The sequence below is a fragment of the Podarcis raffonei genome, chromosome 2 (genome assembly GCF_027172205.1).
Source record: "Podarcis raffonei isolate rPodRaf1 chromosome 2, rPodRaf1.pri, whole genome shotgun sequence".
Classification (NCBI taxonomy): Eukaryota; Metazoa; Chordata; class Lepidosauria; order Squamata; family Lacertidae; genus Podarcis; species Podarcis raffonei.
In genome coordinates, this window is record NC_070603.1 from 34,237,259 (window position 1) to 34,255,424 (window position 18,166).

General features: G+C 45.7%; 1 protein-coding gene across 3 annotated transcripts in view; it reads left to right on the forward strand.

Annotated features, from left to right (window-relative positions):
• RAB37 (RAB37, member RAS oncogene family) overlaps positions 1-10,108 on the forward strand; it is a 78,131-nt gene extending 68,023 nt beyond the window's left edge. For all 3 annotated transcript variants that reach the window (XM_053375812.1, XM_053375815.1, XM_053375814.1), the window contains 3 exons: positions 2,269-2,325; positions 2,953-3,029; positions 4,540-10,108. In XM_053375812.1, the coding sequence (XP_053231787.1) occupies positions 2,269-2,325; positions 2,953-3,029; positions 4,540-4,645 (240 nt within the window). In that variant the 3' untranslated portion in view covers positions 4,646-10,108. The remainder of the gene's footprint in view (positions 1-2,268; positions 2,326-2,952; positions 3,030-4,539) is intronic.
• Positions 10,109-18,166: the final 8,058 nt, after the last annotated feature.

The window sequence follows — 18,166 nt, forward strand, 5'->3', positions numbered from 1 at the left end:
CCATTAGATAAAGAGGGGTTGTTAGATAAAATAACCAACAGATAGAAAACAGCCGATATTTTAGTGCCCTTTTTAATATAATGACGTTTTAAAATGTGTTGTGGAATGGGGGCGGGGATTATTGGGTCGTCTTTGTTTTTAATTTTATTATGTATTTTGTGCTTTTTATATTGCAATTTTAATGCTATGAACTGCCCTGAGATCTACAAGTATACAAATTTTAATTGTGATGATGATGCTGGATTGGGTACAGAATATGGTTACCAGATTTTTTTCAATGAATCCGGGGACCCTTTTTTTTTTTTTTAAGCTGAGTAGCAACAGGGAGTCAGTAGTGGGGGTGGTAAGGCAAAAGACCCTGGCCCCAAGCACACATGCATATTGTATAAAGGTGCAAAGCCCTTCTTTCACATCCTGTGAAACATAAATGCACAGAGGGTTTTTTAATTCCTGTAATTTTTACAGAGTTTTTTTTAATTCCTGTAATTCCTGAGCCTTTGCCGATCTCCTTCCCCCTTTGTTTTGACAGATTAGGGGAGGCTCGGGAGTCATGGGGGGGCAGCCGTTGCCCAGGAGGGGCCAGCCTGGTAGTGCAGTTGGCTCTGGCTGGCTTCAGGGGCTGCTCGCTGCTTGCTGCCATGGCTCCGAAAAAATGGCGGGCGCCACAGCAGCGGGCAGCGAGCAGCTCCTGAAGCCAGCCAGAGCCAACTGCACTACCAGGCTGGCTCCAGGCTGCTGAGGCTGCCGCTGCCACGTTTCCCGGGGACAGATTTGCAAATCTGGGGACATTCCGGGCACAGAATTTGTCCAGGGACAGATTTCCAAATCCGGGTACTGTCCCCGGGAACCAGGGACATCTGGTAACCCTAGTACAGAAGCTCCCTTTATGATGAGGTTAAAGCATGCAATTAAGTATAGAGAGGAGGGGAAACAAGAAATGGAATACTGTATAGCATACAGGAGACACCTTTGCATGTAGTTACTGTTGTGTGCATTCTATTTGCCTTGGAACTTTCCTGGCCAAGACCAACCAGCAGAGGGCGCCCAACACTGGAGGCGTCTACCAATGGCTATTCAGCCAGCCATCACTCACTTTATCTGAAAGACACTTCGAAAATCCTATGTCTGACTATATGGTTTCCATCTCTGCAAAGGGACAATCCGAAAATGACTCTGGGCATATTGTGTGTCACGTAGCCGAGGTGCTTGTGTGCTGCAGACATAAATCAGTTTTATCATTATTGGTTAATTTTTCACAGAAGTGCACCTGTTATCTTTTGAAACAAGCAGAAGCAGCAGCCCTCATGTCAGCATCGCCCTCTGTTGGCGGAGTCAGCACTAGGCAAACCTTTGCATGTCAGGCGGGCTTGCCAGATGTCAGCGGACCACACACCTGGCCTCTTGGCAGCAGCATCACTATGGGGTACCAGGACGGTGTGGAGTCAGGGAAGCAGGAAGTTTGGATGCACCAGCAGGAGCACTGGGCTCTCATCTCCACCATGCTGACTTCGCCACCACCCTGCCCCACATCATCCCTGTACCCAGCAATGACACCGCTGCCAAGAGGTCAGGTCCACAGCGGCACATCTCCCAGCCAAGCCACTCCTCCCAGATATTGCAGCAGCAGCAGCAGCAGCACAAGAACCCCTTCCAGTGGCTTCTTCCCTAAGCCACAAGAACTGTGTGTGCTGGGCTGGTCACATGAGTTATTCCTAGATTTCTTTCCCTCCTGTCCCTCTGGGCGGCAGGGATCTGTGTAATTGTCTCTGCCCACTGGACCTAACCCTGACTTCAGTGGCATGAGAAGAAGCCTCCTTGGGCTGCCATTGCTGTGCTTAGCAGTGATTCTCAAACCAGGGTCTCCGGCTGATGTTGGACTACAACTCCCATCATCCCCAACTGCTAGGGATAATGGGAGTTATAGTCAAACAATAGCTGGGGGACCCAAGTTGGAGTAATACTAGCTTATTGTATTGTTTCTGCAGGGAGGGAGGCGGTCTAGTATATCAAAGCCATAGATATTAAGATCAGAGAGGACACTTCTGTTGGAGGTAAGATCTACTCGGATGAAGAAGTCACTACTCTTCTGGGGTGGTCATGTCCAACTGCCATTTATTGATTTATCCAAATAATAGAATCCACCAGGAGGGCAGACCCGGGTACTTCCCATCAAAAGATCCCAAGGAGCAGCCAGTTTCCTAGAGGTTTGATTTGTTGGCGACTCTTCTGATCCTATCTCTTCTTAAATATCTTCCCTTTTGTTGGCAGGCTGATGTGAGCAGCGAGAGAGTGATAAGAACAGAAGATGGGGAATCATTAGCCAGGGTGAGTGAACTAAAGCAAGAACCACTTGTGCTTCGGACTGGACTGCCGGTGTGGACCCTGTGGTGCTGAGCCAGCTTCTTAAAGAGACAATTCACTAAAATGTGATATTTCCAAACACACCCACACCCTTTAAGGTGAAAGTTTGGGCGGGGGGGAGGTAGACTCCAAGGTTCCCTTGCCTCCCCTTCCCTCCAGAAACAACATAGAAGTGATTGATTTCTCTCATTGAGGGTGAAAAGAAGCCGAGAGTAAACAATAAGAAATATCTTGCTGCTTGGGAGTGTGCAACTGCTGCACTGGCTGAAGAAGCCCCTTCCCAGACAGAGCATGGCAGCTGGCAAAGGGCTGGTGTTCAATCATTTCTGATATTTTGAATCACTATGAGTTTGGATCAAGTTAACTGTGTGACGAATTTGTTCGTTTCCCTTTATATTCTAGTGTGCTGCCGATATGGCTATAGCGTCTGTTAACGTTTGCTAGCTTTCAATTCTGTTGTTGCTACCATTGAGTTGTTGGGGAAGCGGGATACAATATTGAATTACATGAAGGGGGGTGGAATTCTCCATGGCAAGGATTTACCAGGTTTGCTTGCAAGATCTCCTCAATATTTATCCACTTTCTCCTCAGGAATATGGAGTGCCTTTCATGGAGACCAGTGCGAAGACTGGCATGAACGTGGAGCTGGCATTTCTGGCCATTGCAAAGTGAGTAACAGGCTGTAGTCCGTTTGCTTCTGCTTCCTGGAATTAGCAGGTAGCAATAAGAGAGAAACAGACCACCTTGCTGTCAGATTATTACGTTCTGCCATGAGATGTTGTTGTAAACAAAAATTGCCCTTTTCCCTTATGGGGTATCCAAGAGCCCATATAGAGTCCTTACATAGGTTCCCTATTGGTAGGAAAGAATAACAGAGGCCAACCAGAGAATATTGAGAAGCAAAGCAGCTAGTAAGCTTGATCTTTATTGAACTGTTGCAACAGGGTGCTCCCCTCACCCGCAGGAGAGAGGAGGAACATAGAAAAATGGCGCGCAAGGCGTTATAAAGACTTTTGAAATTGCCACCCTGTAGATCAAGACCACCCCCAGAAACATCATACATACATCACAGAAAAGGCGGTCTTAAAACAGAAATTTGAATGTTGTTTTTCTCCTGTCTGGCAGGTTACTTGATTGGATTGCCTGGGTAGCCTGGCCAGTCTTTTGTAATAATAAATACTTGGTTCCTGGGCCAGGTCATTCATATCTTAAATGTGCCCTTAAGACAGGATTTGTGAGGAAAGAGACAATGGGAGGTTTCCCACTTTGACCTTGCAGAGAAAACTTTTGCTCAGTTTAGGAATCAAATTGGTTCCAGGTCGGTCTTCCTGTGCTGGTCTATGTACGTGCTTGGTTGGTACACTTATGAACATTACCATATATCTAAGACCTCAAAATTCCTATCACAATATGTTGGCCAATTGGACTGAGGTGGCATTCATTTCTGTGGTCTAGAGCAGCATTCCTCAAACTGGTGCACCCCAGATGCTGTTGGACGCCAACTCCCATCAGAATGGCCAACGTGAACGATGGTCAGGAATAATGGGAGTTGTAGTCCAACGACATGAGGCAGGAGCCAGGTTGGGGTGGGGAAGATTGGCCTAGCATATCCAAACAGCAGGAGCAGCCAGGGCACTGCTGCAGACCTGGCCTCCCAACAACAGCATCGCTGCTGCGTACCAGGGATAAGATCAGGGAGGTGTAGATACAGCAGCAGAACCAATCCTGTGCTTCCACTGGTGTGCCCAAACCACCCCAAGCTCCCTGTTGCCTCCCTGTACGCACAGACACACACACGCCTTGGTATACAGAAGCGATGTCACTGCCAGGAGGCCAGGTCTGCAGCAGCACCTCTCTGTGCCAGTGATGTGGCCAGTCGCCCCGTTAGACTGCCATTGACGTACGTAAATCAAGGGATGACTTGCAAGCTTGGTGGCAAGTCGCAGGTCCAATCGTTGGCACCTCCAGGCAGGGCTGGTCTGAAACCCTGGAGACCTTCTCCAGTCCTCCAGAACTGAGCTTGATGGACCAATTGTCTGGCTCAGTGGAAGGCATCACCCTTTGTTCTTACCTGATGCGAGGCTTCCACAGGCCAAGTTGCTCGTTTCTCTGGGCAGGGAGGGACCCTTTGGCGGAAACAGCCCCTGAGTGGTGGTTTTTTTGCTCTTTCGCCTCTAGAGAGCTCAAGCAACGAGCCGTCAAGCAGCCAGAGGAGCCCCGGTTCCAAATCCACGACTATATAGAGTCTCAGAAGAAGAGGAGCAGCTGCTGTGCCTTCCTTTGAGGAAGGAGAAGGAGGACACAAGGAAAGCCCAGAGGTCCCCCAGTGCACAGCAAAAGAGGTCAAGAAGCGGAACTGGCACCTTGGCAGCAACGCCAGGCAGGAGCTGTGTTGCGGACGCTCTCCAAAGACAATCCTTTTTAGAGAATACCGTTTCCAGGTTCTAAATGAGGTCATGCCTGCTGTTGCGGGTGTATGTGCGCTTGCAGGCATGCGTGAAGGAGGGTGTGTGTGTGAGAGTGAGTGAGTGAGTGTGTTGTTATGCGCAAAGTGTTACTTCAAAGGCCAAATGCACTTGAGTCCAGGACCGGCCGACCTGTGCTCAAAGTGGAGCTGGTCAGGATCTGTAATATTGCCCAGGCCTAGTCTTTGCAAGGAATTGGCCTGGACTCAAGATTCCTGGACAGAGCATCATGACTTATTTAGACAGGGCCACCTCTCCCAGGCCAGCAGGACTGAGCTAGGTTGACCTCAGATGCAGAAGCAGGATCTGCGCAGAGGGAGGTGTCCTTTGGCAACGTCCATAGGAGCGTTTTGGATGAGGTCCGGCTGAGCTAAAGGGTTAATTTAATAGCAGTGACATGACTGGCGGGGGGGGGGGGAGACTGCAACCCTTTTGCTTCCCCTGGAAAGGTGACGCTTTAGATGTTAAAATGAAACTAGCAGGAGTGTCCAGTAAAGAAAAAGTAGACACATTTCCTTTGACCTCTGGCTCTTTCCTGCTGCCCACGCCCAAAGATCCTGCAGTCAGGGCTGCCTTCCTTCTCCTCCCTTCCTCCCTCTGCCCCAAGGAAAGGACTGAGGGATCCAAGTATTATTCCTAGTGTGCCTGTTACGTCAGGAAAATGCTGCCAACCCCGGTTGGTTTGGAAGAGAAATCGCTCTGCGCAAATATATCTGTTACTGGCTAGAAACAAAGGAAAGCTTTAGAAAGCTTGACTCTGCTTTTCGTTCCAGTCAAACCAAGATTCCCTGCCAAAGTGAAGCCCAGTAAGTTGAAAGGCAGCGCAGCAGAATGGGGAGAAAAGTTGGCTCCCTCTGTTCCAGCCTTGGCCAACCCAGTGCCCTGCTAATGTCTTGAACTACAACTCCCATCAGCCTCAGCCGCTGAGAGTTTCAGTCCAGCAGGTCACCAGGTTGGCCAAGGCTGCTCCATTCAGACGCACAAGTTGGCTACTTCGGAGGCTGTCTGCTTTGGAAAGTGGTGGAGCATTCTACGGTGATTCCCCCCACCCTGGGCTCCTTCAATTTCTTTCTTGCAGGCAGGGCCTGGGTTTCTGGGAGAGAAGCAAGCTCCCTTGCACAAATTCATACCAGCCAAGCAGCGTGGCTGAAAGAATAAGCCCCCGGAGATCTATATTTGGGCCCATGCAATACTTGTCCATCTTGTACAAACTGCCACCATTCCATGCGGCATGGTGTCAGAAGTCTCCACCGGTGTGATCCAGAGGTGTTTTCAGGAATCATGCCTTACTGCGGGGATAAGGAACCCGTGGCTTTCCAGATGTTGGTCAATTACAACTCCTGTCGTCCCCAGCCATTGCTCTTGCTGGGTAGGGGCGCCGGGAACTGGAGCCCTCCCCCTGCCTTATTCATATAAGAAGAGTGCTCTTGTAGCCCAAATATAGCCGTAGACCACAGAAGCAGCAAATCCACACAAAGCAATAGTTGTGATTCTTATGTTCCTAGATTCCTATGTGATCCAAAGATCCCTGTGTGCAGTTGAGGCCTGGCCACATGCATGTTCGTTTTGAAGTGTGTGCCACTCAGTTCAATGGGATATATTCCTAGTGAATGAGATATATTCCGCATTTGCCTTTCCTCCGCGCATTCCAGGCATGGCCCATGCTTTAAAGCTCTGCATCCTTTATTTTATTTTATTTTATTTTATTTTATTTTTTGCTTCAGAGCATCCCTTGCAAAAACTCACTCTTTAAAGCTCAATCGGAGCAAACAACAATCTGCAGGAAACCCAAATTTCCATTAGTTGTGTGGTAAGTGGGTTTTCTTGGGGAAAGCTCTGAAGCAAAAAAAACCACAAACCCAAGAGTGCTCAGACACAGAGCTTTAAAGCACAGACCTATGCCTAGAATGAGCAGGGCAAAAAGCAAATGTGGATAAGCCCTAAGTGGATTGCGGCCTTATTTGATTTCAATAGGATTTTAGTATGCTGAGCACTTTTGCCATATTCTATGCAATGCAGCCTAAACTGTCTTCTCGTCACATGCATCATGCTCATATTTCCTTAGCTCTGCTTTCTGGAAATACATCACTGGTGTATGTTGTGTTTAAATTGATGTGGCACAACCCCTTAGGCTGTTGAAGTATTTCTCGTGTCTGGGTTCTCACGTTTTGGTTTCTGCATTTGGAACATGGCTGTCGTTGTTGCTAATCACCCCAAAGGCAACGTATAAGTTGATTTCCCCATTCCCTTCAGTCCTCTTCTATAAAAAATGGATTCCTAAATCAGTGTGGATTGCCACTGGACCAGACAAGAATTCTCCATGGCCAGCCATGTTGGTTACATGCTGCTGCTGGAGGCAGACGCAGTCAGTACCTTGGGAATAAATGGAGACTGTTAGCCCCATGAAAGTGCTGCTTCTCTGCAGTGCCCTTTGATTCATTCCCTTGGTGGCATGAATAGCCTACCAACAGTGCTAGTGCCCATATTTTTATTGGGTGCGGGGGGTGTCAACGAAGGCACCCTCAGTAATGCCCCCTTAACCTGGAAGGAGTGGGGGGATGAAAACAGAGCATTCTTCACGTGTCCCACAACCCCTTCTTTGGTGCTCCGTGTAAAGTAAAAACGGTGGCCCCGTGGCCCAGACTCAGAGCTGGCAGATCCTATGCTGTCCTTGGGAGCCCAACCCATCGTTTAATTTAGGGCTGAAGGTAGTAAAATGGACTTTGCACCAGAAAGCTTCAAAGTAATGACTGTAAATATGTCAAGGAAAAAGCACAATGAAGCCGCTGGGAGGAAAATTGCAGGAAAATTATTGTCTGCTTTAGGGGCTGCTCATGCATTATTATTTTTCTTCCAACCAAAGATCCACCTTTGTTTGTAAGGCTGCAGGAGCACCTTTTTAGCTGGCTAGAAGCTTCCTCCTAATTGATTTATACCCGGCCTCTGCAACTCACAGTCTACCAAGTGCAGCCCATGAATGTTGTGGCCAGCTAGTTGCTTGACAAGGTGGGCATTAAATACAGGGGATGCTATTATGTCCTGGGTAAGTTGTTTATTTTTACACACCTGATGCATACACACAGCCAAAAAGACACCTCCGCTGTGATACACAAGTTAAAACAGAATTTTGTTTCCATGTTCTAAAAAACAAAATGTAAAGCCCTTAGTTTTGCTTGCCCTTTTGGATCTCTGCATGTGGAGACCATTCTTACTGACCACCCCCAAGACGGTAGACTCCTGAGGAAGCAGGACAATTGCCTTTACAGTGACGGCTGGACAGGAGCATCAAGTCTACCCTAAACGGAATCTTCTTGGGAGGATTTTGTCTCAAGTTGTATTTATTCGTAGAAAGAGGACCCCTCCCCATTTCTCCATTTCTAAAGCTCCTCAATTATAATGCCAATCATAGAAATATAGACACAACAGGTAGGCTAATAACTGTTAAAACATATATAATAGAAGAATTATATCATCCAAAAAGTAGAAATAAATCTATTAGACTTTTTGAATGATATCATTATTCTATTATATATGCTTTAACAGTTATTAGCCTACCTGTTGTGTCTATATTTTTGTGATTGGTTCTCAATTATAATGCGGCATACCATCATTCCGTAAGGGATGAACCAGACATGACACGAATATGTAGAGAGAGACATCCCATCCCATTTCATACTATCCCTCTCCTGCTTGAGCCCCACCTACTTAGTACAGTGGTACCTCGGGTTAAGTACTTAATTCGTTCCGGAGGTCCGTTCTTAACCTGAAACTGTTCTTAACCTGAAGCGCCACTTTAGCTAATGGGGCCTCCTGCTGCCGCCACGCTGCCAGAGCACGATTTCTGTTCTCATCCTGAAGCAAAGTTCTTAACCCGAGGTACTATTTCTGAGTTAGCAGAGTCTGTAACCTGAAGCGTATGTAACCTGAAACGTATGTAACCCGAGGTACCACTGTAATTTGTAAGCAGAGGCTATCTTGCATCCAGTGGATGTGATAGGCCATTAATCAAAATACAACCAAAATCACACGAATCCTCAGAATTTAAACAATCTAGCTACCTACCATTCTATCAGGGACATGTTTTGCATTCAGAGAATCCTATATTCAATCTGTATTGCAGGGGTGGCTAATCACTGGTCCCCCATATGTTTTTGGACTCCATTATGATGGTGGTGGTGGCAGTGGTGATGGCAAAATGTTTATTCCAAAACTTTATCTTGCTACACATCTTTAAAAACCAACAAAATCATTTCCAGAACAATTTTGGGGTAGATTCTGCACCACAGCACAGCCCCATGCAGAGCACATTATAATTGTCCATGTTCCTGGTGCATGGAACACTGTGGCTAAGCTACCGGTAACCTTATTTAGGAATAGCCATAGCTGGTAGACAAGCCAGAGCGGAAAATGGGCACTGTGCCATTGTGGCTACTTGGGCCTCCAGTGACAAGGTGGAATCAAGGAGCGCACCTGGACTATGCACCTGGGGTGCAAGACATTCCAGAAAGAAGTCAGTCACCCAGGCCCCAAACCCAGGAACCACCAAACCATAGCACCTCCATCTTGCTGACTGCATCTTTCCCCCAGATCACGGGCTGGGGCTAAAGAGGATGAGAGTCCAACAACATCTGGACGGCCAACAGGTTAGTCACCCCTGGTCTTAGCATACCCAGTTGAAGAATCTCTAATAGCAAGGTTAGGACCTTTTTCTGTGACCCTGAAGCTCCATGGCTTGTTGGGAGTAGGCTATCCTCAGCTAGGTGAACCTATGCTCTGATTTCAGCAGCAGCTGCTCAAAACAGCTTGATCATTCAGTTTTTAAAGGCCTACGCATCATTCATCGCTGTGGCCCTAGAAAGAAGAAAGCAGGAAGAAATAAAGACGTGGATCCAGATGAACTTGGTTGGGTTTGTATCCTACTGAAATTCAGTGGGACAGGATATTCATAACTTCAGTCCCATTGGTTTCAATAGGAACTAAGTTCAACTAACTTAGTCTCGACCCACTCCATGGATGGTTCAAATTACTCGTGCACAACTTCCTTGTGGCTTGCTTTTAGGTTAATAAAGAGTCCAGTGTCTACTGGATGATTCATAGTGAAAATTTGTGGTTTTAAGTTGGAGCAGTGAATAACACAAGCTCCCTGCTTTGTTTGTGTGGGCGCTGCATTTCCTTTCTGTATCTCTACATAATGCAAATACTTCTACTTTTTCTTTCCCAATATCAGAGTCATTGACCATCCAAAGGCATAAAATTAATAACAAATGATGTGTAATAGAACATTTGAATGTTTCATTGTCTCAGTACCATTTCCTGATTCAGCCAAACCTATCCATGTTTTGATATCATGGGGTGTTTTTTTTAACACCATAATTGCACTGTAGTTAACGGTGCATTGCTTCTAATGCAGAACCTATTATATACTGGAGAATCTTGACTACATTGGCTCTTGTTTTTAAAACAGACTGTATTCAGGTCCTCATGATTACTCAGAAAAGACCTTAAAACATGTAGGCAGCTGGCACTAAAGCAGGGGGTAGGGAACCTTTTCTGACTGGTGGGCTAGATGGTCATTTCTCCACTCCTTGGCAAGCTGAGTTTGACAGACAGGCAAGGCCGTCCAGATGTCAATCATCTGACATGACTATGACATTGGGTGATGTTGCACTTTGAAGTTCCAGTTGCTGGGACTTCAAAGCACAGCTCTGTTTGAGGCCTCAAACAGGAGCAAGGGCAAGTAGGCTATCTGAAAGCCCTTTCCTTGTTTGAACCTCTGTTGTTGTTTTTTTTGGAGAAGTACCTTGTGCAGCCAGTGCTTCTGAAAGGCAGCTTTTCTCCTCCACTCTCCATCACTTGACGGGAAAGGGAAAAAATAAGTGCTTTGCCAAGGGGGAAAAATGGAGCTGCTTGCTTTGACTGTTTATTCCTCAGCCTACAAGTGGAGGGGTAAATACTTGAATCTGGCCCATTGGCTGATGTCATGTGTGACGTCTCCCCAGGGCAGGCTGCCATACGCCTGTACACAGAGGTTCTTCATTCTGTACTAATATCTCAGCCACCAGAGTAGATTGGGGGGAGAGAGGGAGGGGTTGTGTGGTCAAAGGAAAAGACCTATGCATTTAACCGTCAAGCCCTAGTCGTCCTCTATGGCTATCTTAAGCCCTATTGTCATGGCTGATCAAAGACCAAATGTCACCTCTGGGGAGAAGCATCTTCAGACCTTCTCCTCCGTTTGTTAAGAATGATATAAACAGCCTTTTACAATTGCACAAGAAAATCTGGCTGAGAACGTTCTAGGAGGCTAGAGAAAAATGGAAGGGCGAAGGAAGTCTGGACATCTCCACACGATTCTACAAAGGTTCAGAACATTCTAGAAGATTAGTGAAAAATTGAGTCAATGCAGAAGATGTAAAACATGTTACTTAAAGCATTCTGTCCCCCCTTTTGTTGCTAATAACGTAAGTTTGATACTTAAAAGTTTCGTGTTTAGTGACTTATGGGGTATCAATATTACAATCACCTTAATTTTTTACGGGAGGTAAAAAAACCAAAATGTTAATGCAATCCTGGAAACAGTTCAGTACCGCCAGCTTAACCTATAAATGAAAACTATTTGCTGTGCTCTATTTGTTGGAGCAAGTAAGTGGATGACTTAGGTGGCGCATCCCAAGGCCCACTCCTTGGTTGCTTCCTGTTCAATCCAGGCCTGCCTATTGTCTTAAATGTCTTGTTCCTGCACTCCTGTGGGCCCACAGGATCCCATGAATCTCAGCAGCAATCTCCTAAAGAATGGAGGGGGAGGGGAAATGGGAAAGTTCTACATAGTTGTAAAAAGCAAACGGAACAAAAGATGCAAACCTCGATGCAGCTGCATTTAACTGAGCAGCAGAAGTGCTCTACAAAGCAGTTTGCAGAACTGCTCTTTGAAACATCTCTTTCTTCCATTAAACAGCTCTCCCGGGCTGCTTTCCACCTACGAAGCTTGCTCACTCCTCTGCCTGTCTGCCAACTGTTCTGTTACCATGCTGTAGTTGGTGTGGCTGCTTATTTGCAGCCATGTGAACTACAACACGACAATACCATTACAGTGGTACCTCGGGTTAAGTACTTAATTCGTTCCGGAGGTCCGTACTTAAACTGAAACTGTTCTTAACCTGAAGCACCACTTTAGCGAATGGGGCCTCCCGCTGCCGCCGCGCCACTGGAGCACGATTTCTGTTCTCATCCTGAAGCAAAGTTCTTAACCCGAGGTACTATTTCTGGGTTAGTGGAGTCTGTAACCTGAAGCGTATGTAACCCGAGGTACATATATGTATATGTATATGTATATGTATATATGTATGTATGAAGAATAAATGTATATTCTGCTGTTCCACAATAACAATATTGTTCAGGGCACCTATGTAATGACACCTCAGAGTAAAATCAGAGTACGGACAGTGCTTCTTGCCCTCATTCTGAATAGGCAAACATTTTGACCTTTCCCCACAGCCCTGAACAATATGAGTAACTTCCTGGATCAGACCAACGGCCCATCTACTCCCGCATCCTGTTCTTGCAGTGGCCAACCTGTGGGAAACCAGCCTGAGCCTGTGAATAAATTTTACCCAAGGTCTCAATAAAAAGCTGACTCTCCATTTAGGACTGTACTGTAGTTTTACTTCTTCTTTCTAGGTTCTGATTTTACCATTATTGACAGAAAAACTTCCTCCACTGAATTGCACCAGGACATTAACCTCTTGTGAACAACTGAAACTACTCTAGTTTGCCACTTTATTATGTTAGCTAGCAATAAACAGCCTTAACAAAGCATTTCATATGTTTTTGCTTATTACTTCCTTCTGCACAGAGTTCCAGAAAGTTTGGCATCTTTAGTTCTGAAGTTCAACACCTCCAGTGCTGACTATGGCACCATGCCAGCTCTCCCAGCCTGTATGTGTCGCTTTCTCTGCTGCAAAAACATTTCTAAACAGAGAATTTCCTACTCTTGAGCACATGGTTTGACATATAGTGACACTTTTTGTCTTGGCTGCTATTTATGGATTTCTGGTTGCAAGTTAACAGAATTAAACATCAGTATGTTGGAGAGAGTCAGTGTGTGTGTCTGGTCCTTCAAGGGAACAATTTTCTTTACTCTGCAAATACATTGCACTATCCCACTGAATTCAGAAAGTAAAATATTGCATTGTATCCTTAGTAATAATAGTACTCTGGTTCAGGCTTTCAGTCTACCAGACTGTTCTAGAATACTGTATTCTGTTCTGTTTCTGGGTTTTCTGCAGCAACTGAGCATGCCCAGTTCTCACTGACCTGCTTTTCTTTATTTTTACATTATATAAACTCATGAAAACCCAAGGGTTCAATACAGTGGTACCTCGGGTTAAGAACTTAATTTGTTCTGGAGGTCTGTTCTTAACCTGAAACTGTTCTCAACCTGAAGCACCACTTTAGCTAATGGGGCCTCCCACTGCCGCCGCGCCGCCACTGCACAATTTTTGTTCTCATCCTGAAGCAAAGTTCTTAACCCGAGGTACTATTTCTGGGTTAGTGGAGTCTGTAACCTGAAGCGTCTGTAACCCAAGGTACCACTGTACATCCCTCCCCTGTTTCTCAGTGGTCCTGTTTTGGCTACAATACTATCAGCACTCCACCACCTGAGCCTGCTGTTAGCAGGAGCGATAGGACTGAAGTTTATGACTGCAACTCTATGCTCACAGGAGAAAGTCCTGCTGGACACCATGAGACTTGCTTCCCAGCAAACACATATGCAATCGAGCTGCCTGCATGTCTCATCAAACTCTGTGATAATAACACAGAGAACTGCAACAGCAAGGGAGAGACGCTACGCCTTATTAGAATTTGTGCTGCCATGCTCAGTGGGTGTGGGAGAAGCTGGAGGCACAAGGCGCCCTCAGGAGTTTCACGAAATGTTTCATAGTCCAAAGGTGATGGGGGGGGGGGGAGTAAACATAATCTGTTAAATTAAAACCCACAATCTCCTCCTCCTCCTGTTCTCATATTGCAGACTCCAGCATTCTCCAAATACCTTTATCATCCCACCAACAGAATTGCTGCTGTTGCTGCCGGACTGAGGGAGACACAAGCTGTGACTCTTAGAAAACGCGTTTCTGTTCCTCTGCTGAGATGTTGACCCTTCTTTACCTTACCAAGAGCTGTTGAGTGATCCCTATTCAGGTGGTACGGTAGAATTATAGCAAATGCAACCCCCATCCCACCGATGATAGTTAAGGTTCCAAGTTACACTTCATTCCTCATTACTGTACAGTGCTACCTCGGTTTAGGAACAGTCCTGTTTAAGAACGATTTGGTTTACAAACTTTGCAAAACTGGAAATAGTGTCCCGGTTTGAGAACTTTACCTCAGTCTAAGAACAGAATCCAAACGGTGGAAGGGCACCGGCGGCAGGAGGCCTCATCAGGGAAAGCGCGCCTTGGTTTAAGAACGGTTTCAGTTTAAGAACAGACTTCCGGAACAGATTAAATTTGTAAACTGAAGTACCACTGTACAGTAGAAAGCACACTGAGAGTTGCCTAGGCTTTGGGTGATTGCTGCAGCTCTTTGCTACAACCGCTGGACCTGACTTCTTGTTCATTCAGAGGGATGGTTCATGTTTCTGACTCAGCACCACTTTGGTACACTGGGGGGTATTAAAGATATTATCCTTCCTTCAGCATAGCCCTGTTGGAATGTGCCTCCTGGGAGTAGTTCCTACAGAGAGACCCTGAGGCTCAAGTCACATCTCATACCCCTTAATCCTAAATTAGAGAGCCCAGCTATATGATTACTCACTGATGATGCGAAGGCATTCAGCAAATTACCTTGGAAACAGCCACCAGCATCACTTTATGTGATGCTGGAATGATACCTGATTAGTGCCAAGCTATCCTCTCCACCACCAGCCAGCTCACTTGCATGGAATTCTACCAGGTGAGCTGTTAACATAAAGCTGTTTTAAAGGTCTGGAAGTTGAGGCAGGTGAATAATGCAGCAGCCAAGCTGCTGAGTGGAGGACCTGACCTGAAGGTGTTTCACTGGCCACCAATTAGGTAGTTTCCTAGCCGTGTTCATGGTCTTGTTACTAACATAATAACAGCCTTAAACAACTAAGGACCAGGTTACCAGAAGGACGGACTACCCCTGCATAAACCTGCATAAACACTACTTTGATCATCTGGGGAAACTTAACTCATGGCATTGCACCCGACATAATTGTCACAGAATTGTGACCCAAAAGCAGGCATTTCCTGCCATTAGCCCACATTCTGGAATCAGCTGTGCAGGAAGCATCATCCATCAGTAGTTTCAGATTGTAAAGATGTACCACTTTGCCCAGGCTTTAAATGACTCTTAAGACTGGACCCTGATGCAGCTAGATTTCTGATTTTAACTCTGTTTTTATGGTACCATTCTGCTAGTTTTCTTGTATCTTTCTACACTGGTTAGTGATGTTGAATATTAAGCCATGAAGAAATACTTTTAAATAAGTAAATAAAAAATAACTAGAATTGCCTCCTGTCAAGAAATCCCCCAACTGGCCAGGTCTGCTGTTGTTGTGTATGAAGAGGTAAATCATTTCTCAGATTGGAGCTAAACATTATGTGCACCAGCCTGATGGTTAAAGAGGCAGCTCTGGTGGCCAGCTGAAAAGTTAGCAGCTGCTGAAGTGTGCTTTCCAATTTAATTCAGGAAAAAGAAATTGTGTCTTTGCAGTCACAGACATTTGTTACATAACTGTCTTATGGTACATATAAAATGCTTTGCATACGACCACAAAAATGTAATGTGCAAAGCCACCCTGGTGGTTGAAAGGACTACGTGGTTGTATTGGAAAGACCTCCCTTCAATTCCACAAACAAGTCTTGCCTTTGAATTCTATATGGTTTCCATTTACATTCAGCTGCAACATTTCCTCCATGTCCAGCAGATGTTGCTCCTCTTAAAATACTGTAGAAGGAAATAACTAGAGCAGGTAGAAGGGTAGGGGGTGACCCAGTTTCCCTGACCTTTTAAACCAAAGGGGGCATTTTCAAACCACTGGAAGGCTCAAGTCTTATTTCTTGCGATATGCACAATTCCTTATGTATGGCAATCACATTTCATTTGCCATGCGTACAGAGATTTATGTATGGCAAAGGTACATCTGCTACCAGCTTCTTATTCTTTTGTTTTTAAAGCTTCCTTTTGCACAAGCATTATAGGAGGGTTAGAGTTGTTGAGTTGTCACCACAGTTGGTCGATCAACTACATTAGTAGCATTTTAAATTGATTAATTGGCATTCAAATAAAATGATGATTCTGGAGAAACAGGCCTACTTCTTTTGTTTTTTTGATAATGCACACTTCTGCTGCATAAGGCCTAATTGTAGCAAAGACATCCCCACCTCTAGGGGCAATGCAAGGGTGCCAACCTGAATAAAATATTATATTTGGGGGGGATAAGCCCTAGCCTTCATAATCGATCATAAGACACACACACACCATTTGGATGGCAATGCCCATCAACTGGGGGGGGGACCTGGCCTTTTATGGGGTGGGGCTTGAGGGACCTTGTCCCCTAGGAGTTCCCAGCTACGATTTTTGAAAGTACTTACATTAAAAACTATTTAGCTTTCTTCAGTTGGTGGTCCATTTAATCAGGGACACCATTCTGACCCACTTGTCTAAGCAGCTAATTAGTCCCAGGATGAATAACCTCAGGCCCTCCAGGCCTCTTTATGTGGCCCTTGGCCCCTCACTGTCCATGCTTTTTTAGCCTCATTGGGTGCTTTTTCCTGGTGGCAATCTGTCCTTGTGGCTGTGATGACGCCTCCTGTCTGTCTGGGTGGAGGGTAGACAGGTGTGAGTGTGTAGAAACTAGCCTACTGAAGAAAAGGAACAGTCCAATTGGTCGCTTTTGCCTCTGGCATGTGGAAGCTGGAAAGCAGCCCAGAAGGGAATGCGGATCTGTGGCTGAAAAAGGTTCCCCACCAGCAGATTAGCCTTAATCAAGGAAATTCTGCAGCCCTGGGTTCATAAGACCTAGCTTGGCCTCACCCACCAAATCCTATGGCATTCTTCTGAACTTTTAAAACAAAGTTACAATGCAGTCTTGTGCGTGTCTACCAAGTTCAATGGGACTTAGGCTGCTGCAGCTAGGAATGCAGCCTTAAGGACTGTTATTATGCTTCCCTGCTTAAATCCAACAGGGTCTTTGGACTCCAGCCACAAATTGTTATATATAATTGTTCGGTCTCTCTTTCTTTGTGCCTCTCTTTCTCTTTCCCTTGCTGTACACACACACATGCCTTTTGTTTGCTGCTTAGTCAGCTTTATACTGCAATGTGTGGCAGCTATTGTAAATTCTTTTTCTTACAGCCTGGAAACAAGCACGCACACGGTCAACAAAATAACAAGATATATACAAGCTCCTGGCAAGTATGCAAAGTAAACAAACAAAAGATTCTCAAGGAAAATCTGCTGCCTCTATGCAAAATTTCTGTGAATGTTTCCTGCTTCTCCCTTAAAGGGAAATGAAAACATACAGGGCCGGATCCAGCTAACTAGGTCCGCCAGCCAGTGTCGGCCTGAGGAAGCATGTCTAGCTCAGCAGGGCTTTTCCCTCGTCCTCCCGCTGCAGGGGGAGGGTTTGGAGAGCCCCTGGAACAGCACGTGGGGGCAGGAGGAGTGGGCAGACCATGCTTGTCCTGATGGAGAGATCTGCTTAGTGCTGTGTTGAATTCCTCCCACAGACATAACACCAAATGCTCAGTGCTTTTATTTATACCAGTTACATCCAAAATCTGCACAAACCTTTTGCATCAAATGTGTTGCTCTGAGCCCCAAAAGGGAGTGTCATATGCTTGCTGCACAAATGCAATGTGGGAGAAACTAAGGCCCGTTTCATAGAGCCTCCAGACTTGCTTGTATTTTGTGTGACGGATTCAAGCCCACACAAGAAATTTAGGTTTGTGCAATTATAGTGGGTTAAAGCACTATGTGATCCTGGTGAAACACTTCTACCTTTTTTTAAAACAACAACAACAACAACTGACTTTTTATGGTTAGGGAAGTGAGAGGGAAATACACTGAAAAGTGTGGGGTGATCAAACAAATATTAGTAAGACTTATACGTAAATGCAAGCAGATCAGAATTAAATCAGGTTGAGTGCTCATTGTTGTAGAACCTCTCCACAAAGAGATTACACAGATGCTCACCATAGACTGGAGATAGTCTAACCTCTGCATAAGCTTTGTGCAAGCAAATAAGGATGTGTGCTCAGTAAACAGGTCATCTGGAGAAACCCTGGGACCATGCTGTAAGTGGGCTGAAGGCAAAGGAG